Source organism: Schistocerca gregaria, chromosome 2 (assembly GCF_023897955.1).
Source record: "Schistocerca gregaria isolate iqSchGreg1 chromosome 2, iqSchGreg1.2, whole genome shotgun sequence".
NCBI classification, from domain to species: domain Eukaryota; kingdom Metazoa; phylum Arthropoda; class Insecta; order Orthoptera; family Acrididae; genus Schistocerca; species Schistocerca gregaria.
The window spans coordinates 808,241,021-808,263,848 of NC_064921.1; the positions used below are offsets into that span (position 1 = coordinate 808,241,021).

Genomic DNA, 22,828 nt, shown 5'->3' on the forward strand with positions numbered 1-22,828 from the left:
TTGCACAGGGAGGAAAGGTGGATCGGTTGGGAAAGTTTATAATGGAGGGCCAGGTTACTAAGACCCTAGGTTGATACCCCTGTTGTAAGAATGAGGAGATCTGTGTGACTGATAGCCTTCCTCCCATCACATCCTCCTTTCATCCGTGATGAAGGAATTAATGCTTCTGAAAACTAGGACTGTGTGCTGGCCGGCCATTGTCTCCCTGTTATTTTCATTTTACTCAAGTGAATTGTCTTTTTGATATACCTGTCTCTTGCTGTTAGATTTGTTTTATGCAGCTATTATCTGTATGAATCAAATTTCTTACAGCATGTTCTGGCCAGAAATTTTTAGTGTTGTAAATACATTCCATTACCAGAGACATACTAGCACCCTCAACAATGTATTTGTAAATAGACTTTTCTCAGCTTCTTATAGACAAAAATGAGGGAAGTCAGCCATATACATGTGCAGCTGATAAGCGTGTGGCATATAAAAACCACAACACTTCAGAAATTGCTAGCTTTCAGTGAGTGATGTCACGTGATTTGTAAACTAGAGTCTGGCTGTTGTGGAAAGCTTGCATCTCCTTACCGTACCTTCATTCTGCGATGACTTGCTGTGTATTTCACACTTTCAATATATCAAAACATTTATGCACTAGAAGCACTGCTTCTTAATTTTTGTAATGTTTTAAGGTCCCATCAGAAAATTTCTTTGCAGTATTCTGTGTCTTCTGAATACATGCATATGTGAATTGTGTCATTGTTAATATTGTTCTTGTTTTTTTCTTGTGATATCTTTCATGTTTTTTGCCAGAAATTATTAAAATGTTCTGATCAATTTTATTTTCTTGTCTCATTTGAAAGGATGTAAATAAGTTATTTTCAAGAATAAAAGTTAGTCACTGTGAAATTTGTGGGGAAGATGTTAACTTATGATATATGTACTTTGTGCTTTTTCTTTATTGTTATTGCCATTACAATGTTTTGTGTGTATGTGTTGTTCAGGACATTCTTTCAGCAACAGTTGCACATAAAGCAACATTTCAACGGCTTGTGTCATCTACACCAAATCTGTGCTTGGTTGAAATGGAAGGATGGGCTGGCTTGGGTGGTGTCCGCTATGTGCCAGAAGCGTGGCAAACTTTACTTACTGACCAGGCCAAAGAAGAGCTCAATAAACTCAATGTATCGCTCGTTGAACAGCTGCGGAGTACAGATGCTGCATTTTCTTTGGGTGAGGCAGCACTTTTAAAATATTTTTTTGAGTCTTTAGATATACTGTTCTGCATAAATATTGGCCTTTACAACCTGTTATTTGCCGATCTTTAGGGCATGCAGTTTTGAATAATGAATTTTTGTTAGACTTGCATTACAACCGCGACTGTAATCAATTTAATGTCTTTTATCATCTAACAGGAGTACATATGTTAATTTTAATGGTTGTCTGCCCTCTACTTTAGCTGGTGAGAAGACATATGGTGTGTGTTTTATAATTGTGTGTGTTCTTTCTCAATATTGGATAATTTTGACCATATAGTCATCATCAAATGTCATGTACTTGTGATCATATGTATGTGTATGTGCACTCATAACCAAAAATGGAAATGTCAGTTTTTTATTTAAGATTGCATTTATGATTTGCTGTTAATATATTTACCATTTAACCCCCATCCCCAATTCCTTAAGGAATCAAATCCAGTATATAAATGCCATCTCCCCCAAACCGTGTGTCATACACCTGTGATATAGTTTTGCAATTACATTCAGTGGTGTATGTGAGTACTGTCTGCAAAATGTGTTATGAATAGAGCTAGTAATAAACGAGTAATAAGCTTCATCATTATGCCTGTTGTTGTAATTTTAGTGAATGAACAGTGAAAATATAGTAAGGAATAGTCTCTTCCTTTCATCATTTGGTGGGGGTGTGATATACACTGTCTCAAGACATATATACAGACATAAATACATTAGAAATGTCCTGCCCACTATCCTTCCCACCCCTCCTACAGTGGTATTCCGCCATCCACTGTACCTGCATAATACACTCATCCATCTCTACACAACCCCTGCTCCCAACCCCCTTACCTCATGGCTCGTACCCCTGTAATAGACCTAGGTGCAAGACCTGTCCCATACATGCTCCCACCACCACCAACTCCAATCCGGTCACAAATATCGCCTATCCCATCAAAGGCAGGACTTCCCGTGAAACCACTGTGCTGCATTCTGTATAAGCATGACAACCAGCAAGCTGTCTGTCCATACGAGTGGCCACTGGCAAACTGTGACCAAGAAACAAGTGGACCACCCTGTTGCTGAGCACGCTGCCAAACACATCATCCTTCATTTCAATGACTGCTTCACAACCTGTGCTATATGGATCCTTCCCATCAACACTAGCTTTTCTGAATTGTGCAGGTGGGAACTTGCCCCCTGCAATATACCCTACGCTCCCATAACCCTCCTGGCTTCAACTTTCGTTAGTCATTTACCTCATCCATCCCCTATTCCCATTCCAGCACTACACAGCCCTCATTCCAGCACAGCACCCAGTCTTTTTACTTCTCTTGAGCTGGAAAAAGTTATCTTATGTCAACACAACACGTTCCATATTTTTGCAACAGACATATATAACAGTGTTCTAAATTTCTTCCCATTTGTCTTTAAAATCTTCTCAAAAACAGAACGGACCTTAACAGGCAAGGTGTTGCATGGCCAAAATTATTTAAGACAGATGCCAGGATGGTTCCTCTGAAAAGGTAATGGACGATTTCATTTCTCATTCTTGCCCAATTACTGCCTGTGTTCCCTCATCACCATTGATGGGATGTTAACTTGTTCGCTGCAGATTTGTGTGGCTGACACATAACTGCTGTGTGTGTTGCTAGGTGTAAATCATTCTCAGGCTTACATTGTCTTTCTATAATCAGCAAGAATGTGTGTCTTCCTCTTTCACTAAAATGGATGGTCATTGTTTGGGGCCCACTATACTGAAGTAGGGTCACCATTGTTCTTTAATTTGTTGCATTATTTTAAAAATTAATAATGACACTACTTACCCCTAAGTGTATGTAAGCAGTTAAAAAGACCAGAAATTTAACACCACCTGTACACCAGGTATCTGGATATATCAACAAATTGCTAATGACCGAAATGCAATTTCTTGTCAAGGAAGTATTAATCCTGTGCAGTTTCTTGTGCTGTCAAAATTAACAGTTTAGTTCCACCGTTATACCATATTATATACTTATTGAGTGTCTTTACAGTAGTAGTCAAAACAATAGTTAAAAGAGAAGATAATATTTATTGTTCGACAGTTTTAATGAGATGTATGGAGATTTAAAAATTGGGTGCATTAGAAGCACTTTTGGTGGAGAATGATATGCATATATTATTTCCTTGACCTTGATCGAAGTACTTACGAACTGGAAGGATTTTTGTCTGTAGGAGAGGGACCAGATGGCCTGGCTTGTGTAAGATTTGGCATGGTGACAGCAGAAACAGATGTTGAGGAGTTGCTGGGATTGGTGGTCAGTTTCGGGCAAGAAGTTGAAGAGTCTTCACGTTTCCTTGAAACAATGACGGAGATAGTGAAAAAAGGTAATGTCACTTCCCGCTTAAAATGGGTTACTTCTTTGTTAGGCCAGTAGTGTACACAGAATCTGAAATGTTTTAAGGTTATGTTCGAATATTAGAGTTGTTGAGTTGTAAAAAATGCACATAAACAAGACTGAAAACTTTGCTAGAATGAAAAAGGATTTGTCCAAAAGTTAGCGAAGTTAACATTGCTGTTTTTATTCCTGTCATTGTCTCTACATCTCTCCTATTCAGTCAGTTGGGTTACCTTTACTTATAGATTATTTACATTTTACCAGGACTACCCATTATCATAATCGTGTTCCCACTTATTACTTAAAAAGTTTTCAAAGAGTAATTAAATAGCTTATCAATTTCCTATGCCTGTAGAGGTGTCATCCATTGTTAACATACTTTTGTTTGTCCCTCAACCCCCTTAATGCCGAATTGGCAGAAACCGTAAGATAGATGACAAATAGTGTGATTGCTAACCTGCATAAAGCAAAGTCAATAGCATTATCATTTGCTTTTAGTATGTTTGTGCAAAAACAAGTGATGCAGAAATTTCCAGTCCATCAAAAGTATCACCCACAACTATTCCTTTAAGCAACCTCTGTAGGTTAATTTTAGCTTACTGGCAACAAAAGTAACCATCTTAAAGAGCTGCTTGGTAATTTTTGTGAAATATGACTGCTTATACTTCAGAATGATCTTTCAGATGATATGGTTGCATAACTATTTGGGCAATTGGTGGCAGTATGATTAATCATTAGGGATAATTGATATAGCTGCACAGAAAATTCCAAGGTTATGTAATTGTTGCTTGAACCTCTATAAGTATAGTGCAGTTTGTAACATTCCAAGTCCATTACTGCATTAGTATTATAATTTTTACAGGTATTGAAACAGCTACACTAGATTTACAGAAAGAAAATGAAGAAAGGCTGTGGCAAGAGGGTATACTGAGGCATGTGCCAGTATTTGGTAGTCTCGTGAACTGGTGGTCACCTCCAAGCAAAGAGGGAGGTATCAAAGGGCGCAGCTTAAATCTTACAGCAGGTAATGTGTCTGCAACTGCACTTGTGCTTGTTGGTAATTCATTATGTGTTCGATGACAAATGTTGCAAACCTAGTTTAAGTTATTATTTATGTCTTGTGTGAGCAAGTTGCAGAAGGTGAAAATAAGGTCTTATCTGTGCATACGTAAGTAAATACTTTTGCCAGCAATAGAGTTGAAAGGAGAGTAGGTATGCAGAATGAGGTGATAAAAAATCAACATGGTAATAGAAAATATGCTAGGCGGACACTGCTAATTGCAGGATGGAAATCATCCTCCTTTGGTTTTAATGCTGTAACAACTACCTTGTTTGCATGATAAACTATAGCAGTTGTAAGAACTTGCACCATGCTGGAGTATGCACTGCGAATGTAAGTTACACATTTTGTTGACATCTTTGGAAATGACATTTTCGACTTTATGTTGATTTGAAAATGGGTCACAGCCCAAAACTAGTTATCGAATGAAAAATAAAATATTTGCAAATTGGGTTGATTTTTCATTCTATTGATAGAGCAATTGTATTCTGCTTGTTTATACAAACCACAATATTTTCTTATTACTCAAACATGTTTCAGCACATTTGTGCCATTGTCAGTGTGCTACAAGCTTTACCACAACTTCAAAACACAGTATATTGTACAGATGTAAAAATAGTGTTTTGAAATCTACTGGTGAAACATGAATGCTGCTCACTAAAAATAATGTACTGTGTTTTTGCTCCTCTCTTTGCAAGGTAACATCATACCTACAAAACCAAATCTTATAGAGATTAAGACTTTGGTAAAATATGATACACTGATGATGACACAAATGTGCTGAGATGATTTTGTGATTTACATAAACAAGGGGAATGCAAATCCTTATAAAGCAGAATGAAAACTTGAGAGTTCTAGCAATTTGTTTCTTATTTATAAAATTGAATTGTTGTGACTTGTTGCTATAATTGCACTGATTTCATCCAATCATGTTAAAGAAATAATTAAGTGTTTAAATTCTCCTAGCGTTGCCTGACTTAATTCCACTACACTTCATTATCCTCATTTAACTTTTTTTGTTGCTTGCTTTCACTGCAGGTGTCGTAGAGAGCACAGAGAATATCTACCGGTACCACATGCAGCTGCAGCAGGGCGTGCCCCCAGCGCCCGGCACACGATCACCGCCGCAGCCGCAGGTGCAGACTCCGATCGCTCCCCCCAGTGGCAAACATTCACGTTCGTCATCGCACAGTTCACAACAGTCTCAGTCGCACACCACTCCCGTTGGAGCTGTCGGTAGTACTCCTGTCGAGCAACACCAGACTACTCCATAGAAAATTTTGTCTTTTTAAAACTGATTATTATTGGAATCATGCACGAGCTATCAGCACAGCTGCCAGGTGTCAGTAATGCCTGTTTATGCATTTGTGCTGCTACCAGCAGCTGAGGAGCATGTAGAGTTTTGTTCTCACCGCGAGTGTGATGGAGCTCCGTTCTGGATGAGAGCTCTTATTCACATCACAGTCCAGAAGAAATTCTCTTGTGAAAGGCTTTCCTGGTTATTATCTTGTGTTGCTAAACTTGTCTGAATCACTTGAGAAGTGACGTACTTGAACATTACTGTTGCCAGACGTTATGCCTGTCCTCATAGTCCATGAGAATGTTCTCTATTTGTCTGGGACAGGGCTGCTGGATAGGGAGTTGACATTTTATGCTTTTATAAATTTTCTGTTTGGTAAAATACTGCTTTCCACTGTCATATTGAATTGCACATTTAGATGTAATTTTTATTATTTGGTACTGTGTGTATTCTGTTTTTAAATATCAGTACAGAATTACTATATGATGATACACATGTTCATCCTTCGTGAGCCACAAAGAGAGATTGACAATTTATGGTGCTACATTTATTATGCAGTTTAGTGTATATTAAACCCAAGAAAATGATTTGGGTTAGCTAGGTCTCTCCGCTGACAGCTGCAGTATATCAGGACAATAGTAGCACTGCTCTGATTTTTCTCATAATCTTTTTACTGAAATACATTGTTTAGAGGTACAGTTTATGCTCATTTCTGATTATAAGTTCTTGGTATCTAAATGGTAATCTTCTTTCAGATTTAAAAATACAGCTTTGTTACAGAAACTTTGATGAATGTACCACACAGTTTATTGATAAAGAATATTGATTGGATTTATAAATTCATTAACCATCAATTTTCTAGAAATACTGTCGTATGTGAAATCTCAGCAGATTTGGGTAACATTCAAACGGTTTTTGACTTGGAAAAAAATTCCCATGATGATGGTTGACTAAATGAATATCTCTGTGAACCCTATGGAAGTACAGAAATAAAACCCATTTTTCTGTTTGATACTGTCTATACGAAATTTGTGAAGTTTAAAGTTATACAATCATTTCATTTGTCTGTAGAAATCTCCAGCTTTGATGTAATAGATGAGGAAAACTGTTGCTATTTGCTGTGAAAAGTTGTAATGAGATGAGGGAAGACAGAAAAAGAAAATGATTTCAGGACTGTTTCAGTTGCAGGAAATATGTATTTAGTGCAGGTGCGTGTTTTGTGACCACAAAGAACATTAATTTGGCCATTGCCAAGTATTTTTCACTTCCCATTAAAAGTACCAATCCACAGTATTTTTTCTGTTGTAAAATCATGTACTTATCATACTTATGATGCGATTTATTTATGAATCGTAGTGTGTGTGTTTTATTTGTGCTGTCAGTGCCTTATTCAGTGCCTTGTATTTTTATTGTTCTGTAACTGTGCACATGAGTGTAGACATTTATTTTCCAGTTTGATCAAAATACCCCTTACCTCAGTGACATGTTCACTGAAAAACATTGTGTAAAGGGTCTGCAAGAGAGGTTCTTTCTGCACAAAGCTTAAATAATTCACATTTGTTTAATACTGACAATCAGTAAATGCAGTGAATGTACTGTTTCATTTTACCCCCTGATGCATTCTGATGCTGCTCACTTATTGCCATTAATCATGTGAGCTTCATTAAAATTCCACTTGCTACCATGTAGATCAGATTTTAAATCTTTTGGATCTCATCAGTTGCTATTGAAGGAATTGTATGAAATCAGCTAAAAACTATATGTATGATAGTGTAGTCACAATTTCTTCTGCTGTTTTACATTAAATCTCTCTCTTTTTTTTCCTGGTTGTAATAGTTCACATGTTATTGTGAGACTGAAAAGTATGTCTAATTGTAAGGACTTTTAATAGAAGTTACTTTTATATCCATATGTTGAATAATGTAGGTATGATAAGCTATTTAGCAAACAAACAATCAGAAACAAAACACCATGCGAAGTAGACATAAGCAACACTACTTTTGGATAAAGCAACTCCCAAGGCACAAAAAAAGAAAAGCTAAAATGCATGGAAGTGTATGTTCCTTCTTCTAGGTAGACAAAATTGTGTAGAATATAACTAAACGGGATTAGTAAAGAAGATCAGGACGTGAGAGAGAAAAGAAGATAATAGTGTAGAATGTGACTGGTGACATTTTGTTTGGTGATAACCAAACAAAATGGAGCCTATCTGTGACAGAGAGAATGATAAAGTTGGAAGTAATAAAGTGAAACTGGAAGTGAAAACTTAAAGATTGAACAGAAGTATGGAAAGAGGAGTGAGTAATAGGATTAGTATAAAAGGGCAAACATTGGTGGCTAGGTCTTTCTTCCTCTTAATTTCTTCACACATCATTTGTGTTCTTTTACTTTTGCCAACTGTATTATTTATTTTGCCATGTCAAACTATAGATTTTTCTGCTAATGTGTCACTCCGTTAATAATTCAACTCAGTGTTGCTCTTGTGGGTATTTTGTTTGATTTTATTTTTGAAGTCCTTGTACCTTTCCCTTCCCACTCCACTCCATTTACTGTAAATTTAAAGTACAGTAGGCTATTAATTGTACCTGTGAAACTGCTGCAGCTGCTACCTGTGAAACTGCTGCAGCTGCTGCTCCAACCTGCATTGCTTGTAGGCAGGCAGGTGCTCTCTCTCTCTCTCTCTCTCTCTCTCTCTCTCTCTCTCTCTCTCTCTCTCTCTCTCTCTCTCTCTCTCTCTCTCTCTCCCTCCCTCTCCCTCTCTCTCCCCTCCCTCTCCCTCTCTCCCCCCCTCCCTCTCTCCCCCCCTCCCTCTCTCCCCCCTCCCTCTCCCCTCCCTCTCTCTCCTCCCCCTCTCTCTCCTCTCCCTCTCTCTCCCCCCTCCCCCCTCTCCTCTCTCTCTCTCTCTCTCTCTCTCTCTCTCTCTCTCTCTCTCTCTCTCTCTCTCTCTCTCTCTCTCTCTCTCTCTCTCGCCCTTTTTCCCCTTCTCTCTCTCTGCCTCCCCCACCCCCGTCATGTGTGTTCATTCTGTGTACTGTGTATTTTCTTACAGTGTAAACTCTCTTGAGTGGCATATTTTCTTGTAGTATTTAAATCAAGCATCAAATATGTCTTCCATAACATGTTTAAACTCACGCATCTGGAAGGACTTTGTCAATGGATTAAACAGGGAATTCCAGTACTGCAGCCTGGACTCTCTGCATTGTAAGAGACTGCAAATGATACACCAAGTTTTCGAGAACAATCTTTAAGAAGCTGACTTATAAGAGTGTTTGTCTATTTTTCAACAACAATTGTAACAGCAATAACAACTGTACTACTCCTATTTTATAAAATGTAATGTTACTTCCAGAAAAGGACAAGAAATTCAAGCAGTTTTTTCATGTATTTATTTAATTATTTGCCACTGTACAGGAAATTAATGCAGCCTCTGATTATGAAATACTGCATTTGTTGAATTTTGTTATTTATTTTCATAGATTTAATAAATAAGAAAACTACCAAACATGTAAACTATACTTTTAGTAAGCAAAGTAGTTCTAGAATTTTATTTTTAAATGTGCCTGAGAAAAAAAACTATGATTTCACCTGTCCTATTCCTTTTCGATTGGTACAATAATTGTTAATAGCATTGATTTCACTCATAAGACACCTGCAACACCTATGAAGCTGGTGTTTATGCTCTTTCTCTTCCATTACAAACTTGTGTGTGTGTGTGTGTGTGTGTGTGTGTGTGTGTGTGTGTGTTTCTTTCTCATAATACTGCCATTCATATTGGTGCGTTACCCCATTAACATATTTCTGACTAAGCACTAGAAGCTTTCCTGTCACGTCATGGCAAGATGGCTCCAGAACCTAAATAAGCGTGTGAATCAGGCTTACCGGTCACCATGGCTTGCCCACATCTGAGCTTAATGTTTGACTTGTTAAACGAGCTGATTGAAGCAAAGACAGGTTTCAAAAATTTTGAGAGGTAATCTTGTTACAATCATTCTCCAGTATTATAAAAAATGGAAATGCTTTCTTAAAGTATGAAACAGAGTTAAGGTCGTGAAGAAAAAAATGTGAGAAAAGGTAAATTCATAATATGAATACCAGTGAATATGATAAGGAACAAACTGTAGATGATTTCATTGTTATTGACAGACAGCACAGACCTGAACCATATATCCGCTGTTTTCACTCTGTGAAAACTTTTATGTTGTGCCATAGTTCATATTCTGAACAAGTATATTGTTCAGGTTATCATTTGAGAAATGGTCACTCACATTTCTTAAAAATTGTATATTTTTTTCTAATTGACTGATCTCCATACAAAAATGGTGCAGAAGAAACAACTTTAATCTGCACACTACTGATGCAGACATTTTATCTTTGTTGGTAGTTTTTTCTTTTTGTACCAACATTATGTTTGCTAGAGGTCAGAGCAGATCATGTTTACTTTTAATACTACATATCAGTGTCTATTACTGTCAGACTCAAATTGATTATGGACACTGAAAAACTCTCATATATATTATTACAGTTAATGTCCACAACTTCGTAAATATGTTGCCTATAACATCCTCCTCCCAGTGAACATTTTATGCTAAAGAGCTGAAATCTAGTGGGCGTGTAGCTGTCCAATCTTGGATATTGGAAGAAAGGGGGTGGGGGTTGTATAGTTCAGACTCACATTCTTCCCCATGCATTCACAATATGCATGTAAAAATATTGTAGTATTCAAAACAGAACTTTCATAGAGAACCATGTTCATTCTTATATTTTTTGCTATGGACTAAACTGAACATCTTCACTATATTCACCACTCAGTGAAACCATAATTGTAATGAATTCAGATCATAACTGAAATTTATTTTCTCCCCAATTGTGATTTCTCTGGTAACATCTGTAGTTTAGAAATGGATGCAACACCTGAATGATCAATCTGCCACAATGGATTTGTATGGAAATAGTCAAACAAATATTAACATGAGGGAAGGGCATTCTCTCTCTCTCTCTCTCTCTCTCTCTCTGTGTGTGTGTGTGTGTGTGTGTGTGTGTGTGTGTGTGTGTGTGTGTGTGTGTGTGTGTGTGTTGTTATTATGTAAATCATTGTTCGTTTTGAACTGCATTGGATTATTTACAACAAATTTCATGAGAGAATAAATGTACTGTGAAGCAGTAGTCAAAATGCCTAACCCCTGAAACCGATGCCTTAAAGATGTTCATGGATGACTGCCACATATTATTCTTTCGGCATGTTTGAGCAAGGAACATTTCCTTTCTTAAAGTTAAGTGGTCCCAGAACATTACTCCATAGGAGATTACTGAATGAAAATACACAAAATATGTCAGCTTACTGATTTGTTTAAAACGTTTTTTCAAACTAGAGTACTTTTGAAGCTTTAATAGGATACACTATTTGTAAAGGAAGCATCATTGTCAATATCGTACCCTATCCTCTTTTTCTTTCTTTTTTTTTATGCTGCTTGGTGCGTAATCTTTTTTATCGATCCAATTATTGGTTAGTGTAGTAGGGATCCATATGCAGTTACAATCAAAAGTGAACTGTGTTCTGCCTTAATTTATGTGACAATTCGTCTTTTTCCTATGTTAGTTCTGCACGAGTAAGATGCTAGAATATAATCTTTTATAATTAACTTCTCTAATCCTCTGGTTATGTGGTACTTAGATAGGCTCAGGATGTCTGTCTATTCAGAGCTCTCTAAATTTTCCAGAAGAAAAAAAAAAGTCTTACTTTATTACTTAGTACCAAAGTATACTGAGGAAAGAAGCTAACCTTCCTTAACTTTTCTGTGATTTCTTGAGCATTGTGTGGAACTGCTTGTCCTTTCAACTTCTTTCACAACATAGTGCCTAATTCCTGACAGACCTAGAAAAGGTTCCCCTCTGTCAACATTAACCACAGGGATCTTGCTATAATGTCATGGCTCCCTGTACATTTTGTACAAGAAGCTCAGCCCACTTATCTTCTCTCTCTTATTCATGTCTAGTATATCCTCATCTACCAGTTGTAGCAATGGGCACACTGCACTCATATGAGAGTTCATTTCATACAGTAGCAGACTGCTGAACTGTGTTCATATGGCCCACAACAGTGTTAACCCAGATCTGGTCATTGCACCGTAGACCTCCATAATACTCACACTTGTGTGTGAAGTTGCTACAGCTATTCCATAAGGTCATCCCTAAGGCTGCAATTTCTGTCTTTAGCCAGGCTGTTTCTTGCTCCACCTACTATGATCTCGTGATCCTGTTTATCAAAATCATCACACAAATTCCTTGTGTCCCCTGCCACCTGGCTAAGACTTGCAATTGTCTTCACAGTATTTTGCAACCTGGTAGCTTGTTCTTTATATGTCCTGTATCATCTGGCCTGCACCTCTGCCATAGCTACTGTCTAGCAGTAAGACTTCTTTTTCTTCTTCTTCTTCTTCTTCTTCTTCTTCTTTTTTGTTTACCAACCTACACTTTGTTTCTTTACTAGAAGTCCCCTGCTCCCTAATGGGTCATTCCATGTCAATTCAACCAGGGGCTCCAGCTCATAGTCTTGGATTTGAAATTCAGTACACTAATTCTACCAGGTGTGTAACACTCGTGTACAAAGTGTTAGTTTCCCCTGCTAATTAGTTCCAGAATTATGACTTGTGAAAGAAGGTGGCGTGACCCGGAAATGGCAACCCCATCTGGCGATCTATTTTCAGATCCAACTTCAGGTCTTAATAACTTTGGAACTATCCCGCATCGTCCAGTGAAATGTTTACAACCCAGTAACATCGATTTAGAGAACACACTCCTTGAATCAAAACACCAACAACATATTTCTGAGGGGAAAATAAAAAAAATCCAAAATGTGATTAAAAAGATGTAATATGTTAAAAGTTATGTATTGTAGGTGCCCTCTATGCCAAATATAATACACTCAAGAAGGGTATAAATCTTTTTGGGGTAAGCTTAATGTGGCCTAAACACACACAGAACTAATCATGCCCATATCAGTCACAAAAACTGAGTTACATGCACACGAAAATACAAAAATTTGAAAAATTACCTGAAAAATATGGATTTTTGAAGTATGGAAGCACAAAAGGGACAAGTGGTATCCAAGCCAAATTTCATACATTGCAAAGTAGACCATAATGATGTATATCTCAAAATTTCAGCATGTTATTGCAAGACATTTGTGTACAATGGAAGTTGACAGATGTATTTGGTGATGTGGCCATTGTTCCACAACACAATTTTGTAAAAACATATCGTAAACTGTTCTGCCTCTTCTTATTCTCTCCCACAACTAATTAATCACCAACATATAGACAGATTAACACAATCTATTATTAATGTTTACTGCACCTTAACTGCTAAAAACCAGTTGATTGTGCTTCTAACAGAAGTTCTCCCACACTTTAGCTATTGTTCTCTGTATATTGAGTGGCAAATTGTACTGTCTTCCTGACACTGCGATAGGAACTGGAACTGTCGTAAGAATATGTTCAAAAGGAATCCAACATCTGTCTGCCAATGAAATGATCTTGCTAGTCCTGCTGGTGCCATGAAGTTCGCTAATACATCACCTTCTGCTTCACAGCACTCTGCAGCACATCCTAAGTCCCATTTGTCACCATAAACAGCAATAACATAGCAACCTGGTTGTATGTTGCTTTTGCTTCTGAATCCTGAGTCAGACCCACTGTAAAAACACATGTTGTGCATGAACCTATATTATAACCGGACAGTCTGCTCATCTGCACATTGTCAGTCCGCTGGAGAGAAGTGACGATGGCTCCTTGTGCCAACAACAGTTTTAATGTGTTCCAGTCTGCTTTTTAGCAACTCTTCGACTGATTTCACCTCATCTTTCGAAACATAGAATGATTGTATGCCAGAGATATTTTTATGTACCCAGGTAAATAATTGAAGAGGTGTTAGAATGTGACCTTCTGTAGGGTGCTGCAGACCAGCTCGTGATGCCATGCGCTTAATGGTAGCACCAATACCATCACATACATTTTTACCATGACTTGTTTCAAAAAAATTCCATTCTGGATGAATCTGAAAATCATAGTAATGCGTGCATAAACTTTTGAGATTTTTACAGTTTTTGTACTGACTAGCTGCCCCATCACTGAAGTATTTCGCAAAATGTATGTGAGGTAGCTTGTTTTTCACATATGCCATGACAGTGCGAAAACGCACAGGTTCATGACAGACACATCACTGGATTCACCTCTGTAGTAAATCACAAATGGCTGGAGAGTTGTTTGACTGTTGTCCCAATGATATCCTTGGATGGCATCTTGAACTATAAGTGCACAATTTCATCTTGTTTCAAATTTGTCCTTAAAAAACTGGAGATAAGCTGACTGCGCTGTTGCTGTGAAGCTGTGTGTGGTCAGTTTGTCCGTTTTTTGACAACACATTTCAACAAAATCTTCCACTGTACTTTGCTTTATTTAAAGACTTGTGCGATCCAATGTTTATAAGAAACAAGTTCATCATCATCATCATCATCATCCATAAGGAGTTCACCATACAGTTTGTTATTCAAGTGTTCTGCAATATTTGCCTTACCAGGACACTTTTCACACCTGTGTATCATGCACTGGTAGGAACTGATGTCACGCACTAGCAGCTTCATTGCACCTTTGTAATCCAGACCATAATCCTTTATAGCAGCAAACATCAGCTTAGCATTTTGATGGGCCTGACATACACTAACATTGTGTGTGCCCCTTGAACTTGCAGGCACAACCTATTTTGGCCGAATATTGAAAAAAGATGATAAACCTACTTTGGTATTGGGATACTTTTCCTTGAATTCTACATATAGTTCTGATATGTTGCATAGCAACAGTCTCTTTTGCATCTGTACACGTACATTTCCCATTTTCACCGTTACATAGTATTTTTTTTTTTTCCAGGCATTATTCGGCTGTAGTCATTATTTTCATAAAACTCCAACACTAGCACCTTTATTTCTGAACTCAATTGCTTACCCTGAGCCTGCTGAAGTTGTGGAAGCACTCCTTGGGTTGCTTTTGTTTTCCTAGCTTGCTTTACCATATATGTAGAAACATTTAATTCCTTTGCAGTGTAGTCAGTAGACCAGCTGGAAGGTGCAAGGGTAAGAATAGCTACTTTTATCTGGCGTGTGGATATGGCACATTTTTCTTTCAAATCGTGCACAATTTTTTCCAAATCAGCATTTCTGGCATGATTTCTGTTTCTTTGGAGCAGATAGTTCCTCTTCCACCATTAGTGTGTCAGCTATTTTGTTTTAATTCCATTTTAGCTTCTTGTAGTTTTCTTCTGCCATAGCTGGGCCTGTCTCTTTTCCCAACTTCGTGTGTCTTCATGGGAGACAAACCAAGAGCAGTCACTGAAGTATTTAATTGCTCATCTGCTGTGGTTGCAGGTGGCTGATACTCTTCATCACTGTCATGTAAATTATCAGAATATTCTTCATTTTTTAGCAATGTAACACACCTAGAACATAACTTTTGTCCATGTTTCATGTTAAGTCCCATGCACTGAATTACTTTCAGTACTGATTTTATATCAATTTCTCTGAAGCTACACTTCACTGTCTTCTTATGAATCCAAAATGGACGAAAACAACTTCTTTGTAGGAAAGAATACCAGAAACACTTTCATGTGATGATAACAAACACTAAAGTTTCCTGTAACTATACTTCTTGTGCCCACAGGGTGTATCCCGGATCTTCATAGCAACAAATCTTGGTCCGATTCTCTACCAATACTGCAACTTGTTTGAACAAAAGCACCACAAGTACACTCTTCTGCCGCCATACTGACTTTCCACAACAGTACTGACCAGTCTGAACTAGGATCTTTAAAACATGAATAACCTGTAATTGTTGCTTGTTTCTTTTGTTGTTCCTGCCTAACAATGACTCATTCTGTCCCTGAAAACTACCATTGTTTAACTTTCTGTTCCCTAATAGTTCCCAACAATTGCTTTATCTGAAACAAGCTGTCTGCCTTATCACTATTACTTGCTAAATTGTGTTAAAAGAAACGTAACCAAATACATCTGTCAACTTTTATTGTACACAAATGCCTTGCAGTAACAAGTTGAAATTTTGCCACATATTATATCATGGTCTATTTATGAAGTGTTTGAAATTTGTCTTGGATATCACTTGACCCTTTTGTGCTACCACACTTAGAAAATCCTTGTTTTTAGGTAATTTTTCAAATTTTTGTGTGCATGTAACTCTGTTTGTGTGACTGATATAGTCAAGATGAGTTCTGTGTGTGTTTAGGCCACATTAAGCTTACCACAAAAAATTATACCCATTTTGAGTGAATTATATTTGGCATAGAGGGCACCTACAATATGTACCTATTAACGTATTACATTTTTTTAATCACATTTTGGAATTTTTTATTTTCTTTCAGAAATATGTTGTTGGTGTTTTGATTTATGGAGTGTGTTCTCTGAGTGGATGTTACTGGGTTGTAAAATTTCACTGGACTATGTGGAATAGTTCCAAAGTTATTAAGACCTGAAGTTGGGTTTGAAGATAGATTGCCAGATGCGGGTTGCAATTTTCGGGTCACGCCACCTTCTTTCACAAGCCATAATTCTGGAACTAATTGGTAGGGGAACATAAAATTTTGTACACGAGTGTTCCACACTTGGTAGCATCTGTATGGTAAATTTCAGCCATACCTGAGACTATCAGCTGGAACATTTTCTCAAATTGGTTGAATTGACATGGAATGACCCTAATGTGACCTACAGCTGGATGTGGTTCTCCCCCTCTTACTGGAGGTAACAAGTCAAAGTTATTAGATATTGTAAGCTCAAATGTAAATGAAGAAACTGAAAGGCTGTTCTTTCACTGGTCACCTTTACCCATTTCCCACAAATTTTATACCCCTTCAACCCATGTAGTTCAGATTTTGTGTGATCTAATTGAGACTGAAGGGCAGAAATTGTTGCTTTCTGTTCAGTAATTCCCTCATCTTTTTTGCAAAGTCTACAGTTCCATGGGAGAGCCTGACTGCTTTCCCCATTCAGGTCTCCTGTACTATCACACTAGTGGAACTCAAACACACAATATATCCCTGTCAGATTACCGTACAGAAATGTCCACACTAATCAAGCATTGCAACACAGACTAAGCTCTTAAAAGTTGAACCAGATCACTTAAAAGTATTCAGTCTTTTTCTGTGTAGGATGTTAGTATATGTAGAATCCCCAAGTTACCTGTGAATGGTTACCATAGAACATTTCTTACAGGGTGTTAATTCTGAAGATAGCTTTCCTCCTTCAACTAGTGGCTAATGAGAAACTTGGGAGACTGACAGAAAATGTTCTCTCTGGACTTCACAAATATTGTAATCAATGGTGAAGAGTGTGTGCAGTGTGAGATTTATGTAGCCATTTTAGCTTCAGATAGTATAAATAAATGTATTTTGAATGATTCAGCTTCGTGCGGTTAGAGGTGCCATGCTGCAGACTGTGTGGCCCCTCCCCCCGGAGGTTCGAGTACTCTACGTGTGTGTGTGTGTGTGTGTTTTGTTTTGTTTTGTTTTGTTTTTAGCAAAAGTTAAAAGTAGTGTGTAAGTCTAGGGACCAATGAGCTCAGCAGTTTGGTCCCTTAGGAATTCACACACATTTGAATGATTCAGCATTATCTGGGCCTTATTCAGCCACCCAGAGACACAGTAAGAATCCTGAAGATCCCAACAGAGGAATGGAAATCGCAAATAATTTAGAATTTTGAAGAGGTATGATGTGGCCCAGCGACTAAGAAGGGTTTACCAACAGTGAAAACAGCCATAAAAGCCTGCATACGTATCGTAGTTTCTGTTCTAGAAGCAAACAGTAATTTGCCAAAAAAAAAAAAAAAAAAAAAAAAAATCATTAACATGTGTGCCTTCATTTTCTCAGGTGGAAGATCTGAAATTTTCCTGTATGTCTATGAAAAATAGTTGGAAAAAAAAAATCAGGCAGGGCAATTATTTATTGTCAGTTTAATTTTTCAATAGTCTTTTAAAGTCTATTAAAAGCTGCAGTATCAACATATACAGAGTGGTCCATTGATCGTGACCGAGCCAAATATCTCATGAAATAAGCGTCAAACAAAAAAACCTGCGAAGAACATAACTTGTCAAGCTTGAAGGGGGAAACCAGATGGTACTATGGTTGGCCCGCTACGTGGCGCTGCCATAAGTCAAACAGATATCAACTGCGGAAAATCAACGATGGCTGCAACTAGTGGAACATCTACATCTACATGACTACTCTGCAATTCACATTTAAGTGCTTGGCAGAGGGTTCATCGAACCACAATCATACTATCTCTCTACTATTCCACTCCCGAACAGCGAGCGGGAAAAACGAACACCTAAACCTTTCTGTCCGAGCTCTGATTTCTCTTATTTTATTTTGATGATCATTCTTACCTATGTAGGTTGGGCTCAACAAAATATTTTCGCATTCGGAAGAGAAAGTTGGTGACTGAAATTTCGTAAAAAGGTCTCGCCGCGACGAAAAACGTCTATGCTGTAATGACTTCCATCCCAACTCGTGTATCATATCTGCCACACTCTCTCCCCTATAACGCGATAATACAAAACGAGCTGCCCTTTTTTGCACCATTTCGATGTCCTCCGTCAATCCCACCTGGTAAGGATCCCACACCGCGCAGCAATATTCTAACAGAGGACGAACGAGTGTAGTGTAAGCTGTCTCTTTAGTGGACTTGTTGCATCTTCTAAGTGTCCTGCCAATGAAATGCAACCTTTGGCTTTCCTTACCGACAATATTATCTATGTGGTCCTTCCAACTGAAGTTGTTCGTGATTTTAACACCCAGGTACTTAGTTGAATTGACAGCCTTGAGAATTGTACTATTTATCGAGTAATCGAATTCCAACGGATTTCTTTTGGAACTCATGTGGATCATCTCACACTTTTCGTTATTTAGCGTCAACTGCCACCTGACACACCATACAGCAATCTTTTCTAAATCGCTTTGCAGCTGATACTGGTCTTCGGATGACCTTACTAGACGGTAAATTACAGCATCATCTGTGAACAATCTAAGAGAACTGCTCAGATTGTCACCCAGGTCATTTATATAGATCAGGAACAGTAGAGGTCCCAGGACGCTTCCCTGGGGAACACCTGATATCACTTCAGTTTTACTCGATGATTTGCCGTTTATTACTACGAACTGCGACCTTCCTGACAGGAAATCACGAATCCAGTCGCACAACTGAGAAGATACCCCATAGCTCCACAGCTTGATTAGAAGTCGCTTGTGAGGAACGGTGTCAAAAGCTTTCCGGAAATCTAGAAATACGGAATCAACTTGAGATCCCCTGTCGATAGCGGCCATCAGGCAGGGCATTTATTTATTGTCAGTTTAATTTTTCAATATTCTTTTAAAGTCTATTAAAAGCTGCAGTATCAACATATACAGAGTGGTCCATACATCAGCGACCTTGGCGAGTTAATGTATGGTGCAGCATGGCCCCCATTTATCGAGGGCAATCTAAGTGGTGCAATGTATGCTGATTTCCAACGTAATGTTCTATCGATGATACTACAATATGTTTCAATGCATGACAGAATGGCAATGTACTTCCAACGTGATGGATGTCCGGGAACATAGCTCGCGTGCGGCTGAAGTGGTATTGAATAACATATTTCATGACAGGTGGATTGGTCGTCGAAGCACCATACCATGGCCCACATGGATCTGATGTCCCCAGATTTCTTTCTGTGAGGAAAGTTCAAGGATATTTGCTATCGTGATCCACCGACAATGCTTGACAACATGCGTCAGAGCATTGTCAATGCATGTTGTTGTTGTCTTCAGTCCTGAGACTGGTTTGATGCAGCTCTCCATGCTACTCTATCCTGTGCAAGCTGCTTCATCTCCCAGTACCTACTGCAACCCACATCCTTCTGAATCTGCTTAGTGTACTCATCTCTCGGTCTCCCTCTACGATTTTTACCCTCCACGCTGCCCTCCAATGCTAAATTTGTGATCCCTTGATGCCTCAAAACATGTCCTACCAACCGATCCCTTCTTCTGGTCAAGTTGTGCCACAAACTTCTCTTCTCTCCAATCCTATTCAATACCTCCTCATTAGTTATGTGATCTACCCATCTAATCTTCAGCATTCTTCTGTAGCACCACATTTCAAAAGCTTCTATTCTCTTCTTGTCCAAACTAGTTATCGTCCATGTTTCACTTCCATACATGGCTACACTCCAAACAAATATTTTCAGAAATGACTTCCTGATACATAAATCTATATTCGATGTTAACAAATTTCTCTTCTTCAGAAACGCTTTCCTTGCCATTGCCAGTCTACATTTTATATCCTCCCTACTTCGACCATCATCAGTTATTTTACTTCCTAAATAGCAAAACTCCTTCACTACTTTAAGTGTCTCATTTCCTAATCTAATTCCCTCAGCATCACCCGATTTAATTTGACTACATTCCATTATCCTAGTTTTGCTTTTGTTGATGTTCATCTTATATCCTCTTTTCAAGACACTGTCCATTCCGTTCAACTGCTCTTCCAAATCCTTTGCCGTCTCTGACAGAATTACAATGTCATCGGCGAACCTCAAAGTTTTTACTTCTTCTCCATGAATTTTAATCCCTCCTCCAAATTTTTCTTTTGTTTCCTTTACTGCTTGCTCAATATACAGATTGAATAACATCGGGGAGAGGCTACAACCCTGTCTCACTCCTTTCCCAATCACTGCTTCCCTTTCATGCCCCTCGACTTTAATAACTGCCATCTGGTTTCTGTACAAATTGTAAATAGCCTTTCGTCCCTGTATTTTACCCCTGCCGTCAATGCATGTGTGAACATTAAGGAAGGTGAACTACTTGCTGTTGAGAGGAATGTCATTACATCTATTGCCAAATGCATTGAGGTTGACGGACATCATTTTGAACATTTATTGCAGTAATTAATGTGGTATTTACGGGTAATCACGCTGTAACAGATGCATTCTCAGAAATAAGTTCACAAAGGTGCATGTATCACATTGGAACAACCGAAATAAAATGTTCAAACCTACCTATGTTCTGTATTTTAATTTAAAAAACTTGTTAGAACTGTTCTAAAATTGTGAGCCAAATGTTTGTGACTATTTCAGCGCCATCTGTCACAAAGCGAAAAAAGTGGTCCAACTAAAACATTAATATTTCTTCATACTACACGAATATGTAATAAAAAATGGGAGTTCATACTTTAAAAAACTCAGTTGATATCCGTTTGATCTGTGGCAGTGCCATCTGGTTTCCCCCTTCTAGCTAGACAAGTTTCGTTCTTTGTAGTTTGACGCTTATTTCGTGAGATATTTGGCCCAGTCACGATCAATGGACCACCCTGTATACATTATTCGTTATTAACCAAAGGCTGAATGAGCACCTGTTTCTCAAGGGCTGTCAGCGCAGATTTCATTAAAACTGAGTCGAACGCTTTCTCGAAATGAATTCCACACAAAGTGGTAATTCATGCTCATTGCTAGGTTGTATAATTTAGTTTATGGGTCGCATATGACCCATTACGCTGCACTACCCGCAAGAGACGATTTCTTTTAGTTATGTTCTTTCGTATGTTGATGGTAGTAATTTTAATCACCTTTGAACATAACATAGAAGAGACATTTTTTAAATCTTTGTCCACTATGTTATGATAAAGAATAATTACAAGATTATTCCTATTTTGGAGAAGTGTTTTTTATTTTTTCCTAAGCATGCTGTAAATAACAAGATTGTTGTCTAGGCCATTTTCTATAGCACGTGCATAATTATTAGTTTATAAACGCCTTCTTACATTAGTACAGTAAAACTAGATCGAAGCGGAACGTGTAAATTTGGAAATCTGCCCAAACCGTTCAAGCATTTCAAGCCCACGCATTCGATATACTTTCGTATGCAAAATTTTTGTATAAAGCGGAACATGCTTAACATGGAAATGGTCCCTAACACGGAAATGGAATGAAAACTTTAAGACTTAATTAATAATCCACTGTATAATGCGGAAATGGTCATACAGGTATATAGTACTACTGTATTACAGTCTACATTAGTTATTCACGATTCTACAAGAAAGCTACTTTTAACACAGTCTACAGCACTTCCGGTGCTCTTCACCGGCGCAAAACCAAGTAATTCCGCGCAGTGCTCTGTGCAACAACGAGAGAGATCAGCACAGTGTCGATACTTCAAAAGAAATGGTTCGTTCGTGAACACCCTATTTGTGGGCGTATCTCGTTTCCCATTATTAATGACACGTGCGGGCGCACACTGCAACATTGTTGAGCACCTATGAAAATTTTGCTGCAAAATGCGTAGTTGTTCCGTTAAACAATGGTTTTGCCCAGCAAGGTCAAGCATTCCAACAAAGAAATGCATTATTTTCTGTCAGTATTATTTGACTAGTGGCACTTAAGTGATAACACGATCTCAAACAAAACATGTATCGCTAACACTTAACGAAAAGATAAAGATGTAATGGGGGCGAGTGAAAAAAAAAAAAAAAACACACACACTGCGCGCGAAATAATATTGTATTTCAAATGCTCTAAGACACAAATCTATGACACTTCAAGAAACAAGACGGGGGAAGAATGGATGAAAGGGGACGGGGAAAAGAAAAGAAAAGAAAGGCAAATTGATGGGAAATGAAGAAATTAACGAGGTAGTGTGGGAACGATTCGCAAGTGCACATATAAAAACCTGTCTTTGTCTGAAACCATGTTGCCAGAATGAGGCTCTGAAAGTCACTAAAGAGCTTGAAAATATGGAGTTTAAGGCATCCACAGGACGTCTGGACAGTTCTAAAATTAGGCACGACAT

General features: G+C 38.1%; 1 protein-coding gene across 1 annotated transcript in view; it reads left to right on the plus strand.

The window, feature by feature from the left end:
- Positions 1-9,468, plus strand: part of LOC126335104 (putative pyridoxal-dependent decarboxylase domain-containing protein 2) — a 103,638-nt gene extending 94,170 nt beyond the window's left edge. Inside the window, exons 13-16 of the mRNA XM_049998041.1 lie at positions 993-1,221; positions 3,435-3,587; positions 4,461-4,622; positions 5,697-9,468. Of these exons, the coding sequence (XP_049853998.1) occupies positions 993-1,221; positions 3,435-3,587; positions 4,461-4,622; positions 5,697-5,932 (780 nt within the window). The 3' untranslated portion in view covers positions 5,933-9,468. The remainder of the gene's footprint in view (positions 1-992; positions 1,222-3,434; positions 3,588-4,460; positions 4,623-5,696) is intronic.
- Positions 9,469-22,828: the final 13,360 nt, after the last annotated feature.